At 41.7% G+C, this 12,326-nt stretch overlaps 1 protein-coding gene across 1 annotated transcript in view; it reads right to left on the reverse strand.

Annotated features, from left to right (window-relative positions):
* Positions 1-12,326, reverse strand: part of pdhx (pyruvate dehydrogenase complex component X) — a 55,407-nt gene that overhangs the window by 12,048 nt on the left and 31,033 nt on the right. Inside the window, exon 6 of the mRNA XM_010864287.4 lies at positions 1,068-1,224. Within this exon, the coding sequence (XP_010862589.1) occupies positions 1,068-1,224 (157 nt within the window). The remainder of the gene's footprint in view (positions 1-1,067; positions 1,225-12,326) is intronic.

Here is a 12,326-nt window from a genome sequence, read left to right on the forward strand (position 1 = left end):
GTGAGACAATGAACATTTTCACTTGTATACATTTTAATATATATATAGATAGATTTTTTCTCGAATGCATGTCTCAAAATAAAACATATCTAGTGAAAAAACATTTGACTTAATCTGATCTTGTTGTGTTGCTTTTGCCATGCTCATTCAAAAGAGATCAATTGGTATGGATTTTGTGGAACCAAAAATAGGATGTGATGGTGATGGTGTGTTGTGTCATTTATTGCCACCACTCGTTGTAATGGTCTTGGAAATGCAATACTAATTAAACTGATTCACATGCAAGGCACTATAATTGGTAAATGTTGGTACACATAATAGCGATTACAGCTAAATGACCATATTTCAATACATATTTTCTCTGCACATTCTGTTGTAACCGGTTCAACAGCAATGGTACATTTATTATGAAATAGTCATAAAAAATAAGCATCCTTTTTGTCCAAGGTTTGGAGAGGAGAAATATATTCACCTATCAACCTAGAGTGTAAAATATTAAAACAAATGTAAGCAGTATTCGATTGCGGTTTGAAGCCTGACAGTGTGGATAACAATTCTCTTATCCCCACTGTCAGAAGGAGGCTGATCACTCACTGATGTGACAAAAAAGTATAAACATGCCAACTCTAAGCAGACTGACCAAAACATGGCTTTTATAGCCACATCTGTTACAAACGACTAGCCACATCTGTTACAAACGACTAGCATAATGGGGACTACATATTCTATATGGTGCAGTAAAATGTTAGAATATAGTCAAGTATCGGAAGACTTCCAATAATTTACTGATAATCTCAATGAAACTTTAGTGGTGGGAATAGGCTCATAGAGGGAGTTAAACCAGGCAAGGCAGAAAGAGAGTGAGAAAGTGTGAGTATGCGCGTATACAATGGTGCATTGGATTTTGCAGCAAAGACATCCTTTAGAAGCCCAGAGTAGACTAGACTAACCTTGAGGTGGTCCCTGTTTCTGTCATGCTCCTTACACACCTGTGAGCCATGAGGACTTAAGAACAGTCGTTCCTAACTGCTGTTAGGGTTAGCGCGGTTTGCACGCTGTGTACTCACCGGTGCTCCTGGTTTGCCAGGTATGGACTGAGGAGGATACATGGGCCTGCTGCCTGGGGGAAGTGGGGCAGCTGTTGCCATAGGCCTCTGTGCAGGGGCTGATTGAACTGGAGCCATCTTTGAATCAGGGAACTTTTTCAGGAGATTAAGGGCATCTCTGTAGAGAAAATGATGGCAGAACATTCAAGAAAAAAAAAACTACAAAAATTCCCACAAAGCAAGTACAATTTCAACAAGCCCAAACTAATAAAGGCTATGCACACAGTATGTGGGAGGGTGGATCTGAGACCTGAGATTTGAAGCAGTTTGAAAAGACTTACTGGTGAGCCAATCCTCTGACATCCTGCCAGTTCCAACATGCATACGCACAAAGTAACTCAAAACGCAAATAAAATATGCAGTGATTCTGCTCTCACACACCTGTTGGCAGTATGAGAGCACATACAAAAACACCCGTGTGTAGGTAGAAAGGCACTAGGCAGCCATTTACGGACTGAGGAAAGCATAAATAATGTACTTTCTATCTCAGCATAAACATCAAACTCAGGCCTTTCCTGAGTGACTGGACCTATTGATATAGAAGGTTCAAGACTTGGGGAGGGGGGTAATTCCCCTCACCCAACCTAAAAACTCCCACCAAAATTGGGCACGCAGCTGAAGAGTGTAAACATTAGGAAAGGATAAGCAATGTGCTTTTAAAAACTAGGTTACGTATTCTGAATCAGAATGACTTTCACTGCCACGTAAGTTCCACAACAAACTAGGAATTTGTTCTGGTCCGTTAGTGCAGTAATTTTGTATAGAAGAAATAAAAACAACTAAGAATGGTGGACTGAGCATAAAAACAGTACGCTATGAATTAATAAATTAATAAAAAATATACAAAAAAATATGTATATGTGGGGAGGGGTTCTAGATTTGTCCAGCTGAGGGTTGTGTGTGTAAGTGGAGAGTGGGCTATAGTCAGTTTGGCTCCGAGGGCATGTTCATGAGGCCTATTGCTGTAGGAAAGAATATGTTCTTGTGGCGAGAGATTTTGGTCCTGATGGACCTCAACCTTCTGCCAGAGGGGAGAGTTCTGATTAGTCCATTTCCAGGGTGAGAGGGATCAGCCCCAACCTTTGCCGCTCGCCTCCGCGTCCTGGCCGTGTGTAGGTCTAGTTGAGATGGCAGATTGCAGCACAACCACCCTCTCTGCAGAGTGCATGACGCGCTGCAGCCTGTCCTTGTCTTTGGTAGACAAGGACAGGCTGTGATGGAGGAGGTCAGGATGGACTCAATAATGGCAGTGTAGAGATGCACCATCATAGTCTTTGGCATGTTTAACTTTTTCAATTGCTGCAGGAAGTACATCCTCTGCTGTGCTTTCTTCGTGAAGTGATGTTCAGCTCCCACTTGAGCTCCCGGTGCCCAGAAAGCGAAAGGACTCAGAGTTGACTGGGGAGCCACCCAGGGCAATGGGGGGGCAGCTGGGTTTCTCCTGAAGTCCACATTCATCTCCACTGTCTTTAGGGCTTTGAGCTTGAAGTTGTTCTGACTGCACCATGACACCAGATGGTCAATCTCCCACCTGTGGGTGGACTCGCCTCCATCAGAAATAAGTCATATGAGGGTGGTGTCATCCGCAAACTTCAGTAGCTTGACAGAGTGGTGACTGGAGATTCAGCTGTTGGTGTACAGGGAGAAGAGTAGGGGGGACAGGACACAGCCTTGGGAGGAGCGGAAGCTGATTGTCAGGGTGCTTGCCCAGTCTCAAATGCTGTCTCCTGTTGGACAGGAAGGCGGAGAGACACCCGCATGTGGAGTCATGCACTCCCAGTTGGGATAGCTTGTCTTGGAGCAAAGCGGATATTATGGTGTTGAATGCGGATATGAAGTCCACAAACAGGATTATTGCATAGGTCTCTGGGGAGTCCAGAGGCTGGAGGATGAAGTGAAGAGCCATGTTGACCACATCAGCCACAGACCTGTTGGCTCTGTAGGCAAACTGCAGTGGGTCAAGTAGGGGGTGGGTGATGGTCTTGAGGTGGGACAGCACTCGTTAAGTCCTGTGATCCATGGCTTCTTAGGGACTGGGATGATGATGGAAGACTTGAAACAGGCTGCAGCCTGTCTCAGGTGAGGTTTTGAATACAGCAGAAAGCTGTTGTAGTGGCAGAGGTGGGGTGGATTGGGATGGGTGACTGTGAATGGGCCCGATGATGGGGGGGTTGGTGTTCATGGCTGGACACAACAGGAGAATGTATGCTGTCAGGACTGCCCATTTGTCTTTCAAATCTGTAGCAGAACTCATTCAGGTCGTTGGCAAGTTGCAGGTCATTCATGGAATAAAGGGATTTAGGTTTGTAGTTGGTAATCTGTTGGAGGCTCTCTAAACAGAAGCAGAGTCGTTGGTCGAGAACTGTTATTTTAGTTTCTCATTGAAAGATGACAGGTGCTTGTCTTCTTTCAATGCCTTACCAAACCTGTATTTAGCCTCTCTGTACCTGTGGCTAGTCTAGTACGCGCTACACACAAACATTTATATGCACACATACAAATCAATCCTCTCAACCTTTTCAGAAAAGAGCATAGGCTTAGAAAGAAGCTTTTCAATGGAAATTCTCCAGTCAGACAGGCAGTCCAGAAAAAAATATCTGTATATCTGTGTGAATAACGGCTGTCCACGGAAGTCCAGAATCATACCTACCTGACAAGTCAAAATTTAAAACATAATATTTATTTAAATAAAACCTCCCTCAAATGGGCCTACTACAAAATGTGAAAATCTTACATGCTATAAAAATAAGAGCAAATGGTTGTACAGAAATTATTAAAAACAAACCGGAAAATTAAAAAATATTTATTTGTGCTTAATTAAAATAAATGAACAGCAGCTGTTATAGTCCCGGGACTGCCAGGAAAGGCCTAGACATAATAGCCCATTCAATCAACATTGAACATTACAGTGATTATAGTCTTAACATACTTGAACATTGAGAAATAAATATAGCCTTTCCAAGGAAACAAAACAAATATAGGCTATTGCACAATTTATGCCAAGCACATCTTATTGCTTTCACATCTCCCCACTCTTTCTTCTGCGTCACTGAGCTACAAGCCTACCTCCCCACAAAACCATGCTGGTTACCAGACAGGCACATTTACACCCAGGGATTTTGCATTTGTCAACAACTTCCATTTTGGCAGTGATTCTCTACATTTGATTTAGTATCAAAAAATGACAAATTCCCAGGCCTACTGAATGAAGAAAAGTAACTTGATGTTTGCAAAGTTTGCATTAAACATTTTTTGCATCACTTACTGTGGTAATGAAATGCTTCCATACAAAAGATCTCTAAGGCTTTTAGTCTAAGGTAGGTCAGAAAAGGTACAGCTACATTAGCAGGTAGACAAAATCTTTGGCTCCAACTGCGCTCAGGCTTAGGTAGTGTGCAACCATAAAATGCAGATAAATGAATGGGAACTTTGGCATTAGGCTAGGTCTCATTAAAATACATTAGAATTCAGAAAATGTGTTATGAAATTTGATTTGCATTAGTGTCCCAACATTGGTGTATATAACCACATGCAATTTCAGTAGCAATTTCATTTTGGATGATAGGGTATCTGGATTGTCTTACACAACCATGTGATTACACATAGAAGAGCTTTGCAATGGAGTACTCAACCGAGACAGGCGGAAATTAAGCAGGTGTTGCGTATCCAAGCTATTGCTCCACCAAAAATATCCCGACTAAACTATGACTAGCTGACTGAGCGGGGTGAGCCCTAGTTTGAATGATGTCATTGAAGACGTTTGGCATTAACAAGAGAGGGATTTGTGGAGTCAGGTCACTCATTAACACTACCACCAAGCTGCTCACATATTTCTCATTCAAGTCAATGGGCCATTACAGCTTTATATGAAAAAAATACACATATGACCAAAAATTATTCCTTGTAAGATTACATAAATCTCCTGTCTATTTGTAATGATGCCATGTAAACTACAAACCATTTAAAGTAGAAATCTGTAATACAATTAAACAAAAACTAATTGACTCTATTAACCTAGTTATATGGGAATATAAAATCCAGCAACATCACACTAATATCTATAGGTTGGAACCAGATCAGCCAATTTTACTGTGGAATTCTTTAGTTATTGATCCTGAAAAGTAACCCGCAAAGCATTCAATTCATCCTTATGGAACGACCCCTGATCTCTGTGTAAAATATGAAAGCTTGGGAGTTGAGACTATTGCTTAGAATATGTCACCTGGAAACTAGTCTTGAAGGAGTTGCTGAAGTATCTTGCCTGTATCTTTATCTAAGGCCAAGATATGGCCAGAGAGAGCGTGAGAGAAAGATGTAACTGAAGTCATAATATTTGACAGCTGAATGTTAGGTAACGTTATCCAAACAGAGGTGATTTTGTTTTTCTACACATTATTCAAACCTTCACCAAAATCTTAACCCATGTCCAGTTCCATCTGTCAATAGATCTGTCTTCCTGACCAACAGGACACTACACAAAGATGGTTATGCACATTTCAGACACTATTGCATTATCTATTATTTGCACCACCCATTGTATGTAAATGCACATTTTGGAAATTAACAAATAAACAATTGCAGAGTGGAGTAAACGGCAGGAAAGCTGTACAGGCCATTCAATCCAGGTGAGGCACAGCTGAACCTGAATATTCGGAGACCCTGATGTGTGGCCCACTCCTCTCTGCTCACCTGTACTGCTGATGTGTGCATCTGAATTTCCATGACTGCTCCTAGCCCATCAACGAGAAAAAAGCAAGCCTGAACACTGAACAAGGAGGAGGTGGTTTAGATTCAACAGCACCACTACCACCTTTATGTTTCTATAAAGGGACGTGCATATGGATATTTTCACATTTTAACTTATAATTCCACAATTTATGTATGATTTATTCAATTGATGGCGTGACATACAGATTTTCAATTTATTCCCAATGCAATATAAAGTGTATTTTGAATGCAACAAAGAGCATGACACTTGACCCAGGTCATGAATCCATAGCCTAGATCTCAAAGTGTGTGACAATGATATCACTAACTTATAGGCTACTGTGCGTTTTGCTAACTGGCACACTGGCCGACCCATCCTCCCTCAAAACATGGCTTCAGATTTTCACACAAACCATTTAAACTCCAACAGACAAAGCAAAACCGCCTCTGAAAGCATGCAATGGGGTGAATAGAATATTTAAAAAAGCATGCACAAAAGCATGTACACAGCAGACACACACAACTCCCCTGACTGTTTCTCTGTCTTTCAGAGTGAAACCCAGACTTTACACTATCACCTGGGACACAGGGAGAGTCAAGAAAACTCCCTACTCACAAAGAAGGGATCGAAGTCTCTCAATGTAAAACACTAGAACTACCACGATGGGTCTATTATTATAAGGGCATTCTGTGTTGAGGAATAGCAAGGTGTGATATGTAATGGTGCTCTAACAGTACCAGAGACATAAGGCAATAGTTAGCATTGATAAACAAAACATTCCCATAAAAATACTATCTGTACACAGCAGTAAAGATGCATTTCAGGACTTTTGTGAATAAAACATTTTAATGTGCTGTTAAAATGAGTGTAATCAATGAGCAGAATCACTATTATAACTCAGTTAGTCATGAACCCTAAGCCCACCTTTTTGTTCTTGAGTCACTCCAATGTTGCTTTGGCCAAGCTTGTAGGATGGATGCAAGGCCATTCCACCTTTTTTTGCTCCTTAAATTCTCCCTTTAACAAGATGCCCAGACCCTGCTGATGAAAAGCATCCCCACAGCACAAAGCTGCCACCACCATACAATACTGGAAGGATGGTTTGTCTTAAGGCATGGGCTTCGAGTTGTTTTGCCAGCAATTTTCTTTTTGATCCCATCTGACCGGAATCCACTCTCATGCCTTCTAGCCAGATGTGAATTCAGATGTTATGATTTAAGTAAAGCCTTGTTTATTGCCACCCTCCCATAAACGCCAGTTCTATGCAGAGCTCTTGATATGGTTAACTGGTGCTCCATTACTCCAATCCCAGCCAATAAACTCTGTTGGTCCTTGAAAGTGACTGTTGGCTTCTATCATTCTCATTTTTACAGCCGTATTCTAAAATGAATTAACATTACATTTTCTTTCTTCCTCAAACCACATAACACCCGATGTTGACCAAAAATCTGAAGACATTTACAGATTCCGCAATTACAGCAGTCATCTTGGGTATGACACTAAAAACTGGGTACGCCTGTATTTGGGGAGTTGCTCTCATCCCACTCGGGTTAGATGGGAAACATTGCTGTACAACCATTTGTAGATCCTCAGCATGGGCTTTGGCTGGAACACTCAAGGACATTAACAGACTAGTTGCAAAACTACTCCAGCATTGTATTGGCTGTTCACGTCGGGTCATTGTCATGCTGAACGATTAGTCTTCACCCATTCGGAGGTCCTGTGCACTCTGGATCTGGAATCTTCAAGGACTCCTCTGTATTTTGCGCCATCTATCCTTCCCTCAACCCAGAACAGTCCATGCCTCTGTGAAGTACCCCAAAATCATGATGCTTCCACCTCCATGATTCACGGTAGGGATGAGATTAGCGATGTGAAAACAAATATGTATGCTGTGTAATGTTTGCTAAAGAATAAAAAAAGTATTTCTAGCAACAAGGTGCTGTATTGCTGCTCAAAATTCCATAAACTGTCAAATTATCACTTAAAACAGAGATCGCTAGCTACACACAGTTAGCTAAGCATACTTAAAATTACTGCAGTCCAAAAACTGCACACCCATAACTTCATCTGACAGACAAAATTGTGAATTTCTGCCTAAAATCACACCCAAACTAAAAAGCTTAGGAACTATTTGAAGTGAAAAAGAATGTGTTGACAAACACCAGCTTTTGTAAGTTGAGTCGCAGGGGTCCCAGTAACTTATCCAAGAGGTCTAAAATGTATGCTTGTAATGTCACAAAAAGCTCACTTCTTCAAAGAAACATACAAGAAACTAAATCTGTCAAGAGAGCTATCATAGAAATAATACTAATTAGTAGCAGTAGTGATGACCAATGTGATTTTGGCTCTAAGAACATTATCACTGCCCATATTTATGCATGTTTCTTACACAGAAGTGTAAAGTGCCACCCTGGAACATGTATATTGGCTGAAAAGCTTATTTCATTGGCCACAAAGCTGAGAAGGTTTCAAAATACATTATCTAAATGATTTAAGATAGAAAACTTACATCTGGTGGTTAGCAATTTTTTTGTGCATGAAAATTATGGCATGACTAGCGGGACTTTCATCACGACGAAACACCCAAACGGTATCAGATTCTTTTGGGGCTAGGTTCAGGCCAAACTTCGGATTAATTGGACACCCCATTTGTAGCTTTTGATCAAACACAGACTTGTGTGCAACTACTTATGTGTAACATTTCTTCTTTGGTGAAAACGAAAAGCAACATGAAAATGAAAAGATGTCTACCTGTAAATCAATCTGTTCACGACAGCACTAATGGTGGGCTTTTAATCAGTAGACTATCAACTAAAACCGTATACTAAGTTAGTCGAGTTAGGTTCTTTCTGTTCTCTGTCATAAAAGATCTGTTCTCTGATCTCTGTTCGCCACGATCTCAGAACCAGGCACTGGCCTTGGCTATATCTTACGCACTGCACGTCACACCAGAGATTACCACACTAGATATTAAATATGGCAAACTATGCATAATCTATGAAGTTGCAAACTAGCTACTTAGTAAGCTCTCTCTGTCAAGCACCACTAGTCTAGGACACATACACTAAAGTGCTTGCTTGGTTACAGGTCTGCATCACAGGAAGGATATAGTATGATAATGGGAAGGAATTCCAAACCATACATTGCATAACAATAGCATTCGAACTCTCTTAGAAGGCAGAACAGTTTAGATTAAAAAAATTCCACCTTGGGAACCACCGGTAGCACTTGACAGGTTAGCTCAGTTCTACGCTAAGTAAGACTGGTATTGGCCCAAGGCAGGCCTAAGGATCAGGAACTACCGCCCAGAATGGACCACCCTATACTATAGAGTCCCTTCCCTTAGAAATAACAAGTGTTTTTAAAAAGCTTTCAGAAGAAAATGTGCGCCCAATCAGTGGCACTGGTTCAAGCAAGCTGAAGCATGCAAGACACACATTTTGAGTATTCTTCACAGTCATAGTAAAACAGCATGACAAGAGGTGCAAGTCTTGAACTCGATCCTGGCTTTGGCCAAATGCTTTACGTTTTATATCCATGTATATTAGGAAAGTGACCAGAACCAGAACAGAGGTCTACATTTTATTCTTTGATGATATGTTCCCATCCAAAATTTTAAAAGTGAAACATCCCAAAAATCATAATGTCCAAAACACCAGAACTAACGTAGCTTGTTACCTCATACACACCTTTATTTCATGACAGACATATGGTAGCATTTATATTAACGCAACCTGTTCACAAGAGATGATATAACTAGGAAAGCGCTCTCAGTTGGATTCCTATTTTACTGGGCTTTCATCAGGTGTAATACTAGAAAGTCTTCCGTAGGAGTTGCTAGAGTGCAACTTTCCCTTGTGTGTTGTGTAGAGGGTGACTGAAAGGGAGTGAATATACTGTAATCCATCACATTGGCACAAGGTACATAACATAATGTCACATATCATAGCTAATACCAAGGGTATGCATGGAGAGGAATGAGGTTTCTTTAAATGGTAAATATATAACTAAAGGGGGCCACATAATTTCCCGGTGATTCTACCATAAGTGATTTCCAGAACTGGCAGTATTGGCTCATTATCCATTGACAATTGTACAGGAACACAGACATGCACAAACACATGTGGCTAACAAAATGTTACACTGAAACATACATAGACTTAATCACACACATCTCTGAAATAATATGGCCTGTGTTTCTATGGCCACCACAGGGCCCTGGAGGCTGAGTTGTCATGGAGACAGCTTTGTCTTAATGAGATTCCCCAGCAGGGTGTGAGGTGGGCAACGAGAACATTCCATCAGACCCTGTGTGACAGCATCTGGCCCACATAGAAGAGCATGTGGTAGAGCAGACTGAAACTCACGGTTTCACTCAGTCACATTGTCACTTACCTACTGTATGCCTTATTCTCCATCCCATTCTCTTCATAAAAGATGCATCCTGTATCTACATCTATTTGAAATCACCACTTTTTGACATCAACAAATTTCATTTAAATTAAAACTTCCATAAAAAAAATTAATCGTATAAGAACTTAAAACTTTACCCATTGGATCAGAATGTCAAAATATTAAGAGATAAAAGGTGCTCAAATTTGACCAATTTTGCAAACACCACCAGACATTTCTAGAAAAAACAACAAGACCCCTAGATACTTAAACTCCTCCACTTGAGGCAGGCACTCTCCACCAACCTGAAGTGGGCAAGTCACCCTTTTCCGACTGAGGACCATGGCCTCGGATTTGGAGGTACTGATTTTCATCCCCACCGCTTCACACTCGGCCGCAAACCGTCCCAGTGCATGCTGAAGGTCCTGGTTAGAAGGGGCCAACACGACAACATCATCTGCAAAGAGCAGAGACGAAATTGTGTGGTCCCCAAACCTGACACCCTCCGGCCCCTGGCTGCACCTAGAAATTCTGTCCATAAAAATTACGAACAGAACCGGTGACAAAGGGCAGCCCTGCCGGAGTCCAACATGCAGTAATGCAGTCGATGTATCGGTCTGTCGTGGTGAAGAAAGAGCTGAGCCGCAAGGCGAAGCTCTCGATTTACCAGTCAATCTACGTTCCTACTCTCACCTATGGTCATGAGCTTTGGGTCATGACCGAAAGGACAAGATCCCGGATACAGGCGGCCGAAATGAGCTTTCTGCGCAGGGTGGCTGGGCGATCCCTTAGAGATAGGGTGAGAAGCTCGGTCACCCGGGAGGAGCTCAGAGTAGAGCCGCTGCTCCTCCACATCGAGAGGGGTCAGCTGAGGTGGCTTGGGCATCTGTTTCGGATGCCTCCGGAACGCCTTCCTGGGAAGGTGTTCCGGTCCCGTCCCACCGGGAGGAGACCCCGGGGAAGACCTAGGACACGCTGGAGGGACTATGTCTCCCGGCTGGCCTGGGAACGCCTCAGTGTCCCCCCGGAAGAGCTAGAGGAAGTGTCTGGGGAGAGGGAAGTCTGGGCATCCCTGCTTAGACTGCTGCCCCCGCGACCCGGCCCCGGATAAGCGGAAGAAGATGGATGGATGGATGGAAATTAAAAACAGGATTGTCAAACTAGATAAAATGTGTATTTCTTTTTAACAAATATTTGTTTTCAGAAAAATGCATGTTTCCATATTTGTAAATTGTACACTGAACAACAATATAAATGGGGCACTTAGAGTTAATCCCTCGTTTCATGAGTTGAAAATGTAAGTATCTGCACGCAATTCCTGAAAGCTGAAAATGGCTACGTTCTTCCATGGACTGTACACTTACCAGACATGTCACCCATTAAGCGGCTTTCAAATGCTCTGTATGACAGTGAGTTCCAGTACAAGCTAAAGTCCTGCAAGCCATTTAGAGGGTTTAAAGCAGAAAAAAAACTCAATGCTGGAACATCTCAGCATTGTTAGACATTACATCCCTTTTCATGTAAAAACAGCCATAACGATCAAGTTTTTTCATGATCCATTCTGGCAGCGTGACTCTTGTGAAGGCAGCAAAATGGCAGAACAAATAATGGACAGAACAAAACTAAAAGTGACTTTCAGAATCTCGTAAGGGCTTCTGACTGAGGCTAGAACAGGAGGGGCTGCAGCAGCCTATGTGAAAGCTATGGACACTTTCACTTCAGTTCAGTTTCAAACATTCACCAAAGCGAGAGCAAAGCCCTAAAACATTAGTTAGCTAATCAAAGTCAGCTCCAATATCAAATATTTATAAATTCCTTTTTAAAATTATAGGCCTACCTACAGCTTTCCAAAAGTATGAACTACATTATAAGATAACTCGATGCAGAATGAATGAAGGGGAAGACAATAAAGATGGAAGAGATCATGCATTTCAAATTAACATGACAGGTTGGAGGATTAAATGACACGATCATGCTTCAATGCGGTGTAAATTACAGATAAATAATTAAATTGTCAGAGAAAATATTTTCAACAGAAGAAATATCGATGCCTATTTAATGGCAAGCAAGCAATGATCTCACTGAATTCAACGGTTTGCTACTCCACCTTGTGCCCC

Source organism: Esox lucius, chromosome 19, assembly GCF_011004845.1.
Source record: "Esox lucius isolate fEsoLuc1 chromosome 19, fEsoLuc1.pri, whole genome shotgun sequence".
In the NCBI taxonomy this organism is placed as follows: domain Eukaryota; kingdom Metazoa; phylum Chordata; class Actinopteri; order Esociformes; family Esocidae; genus Esox; species Esox lucius.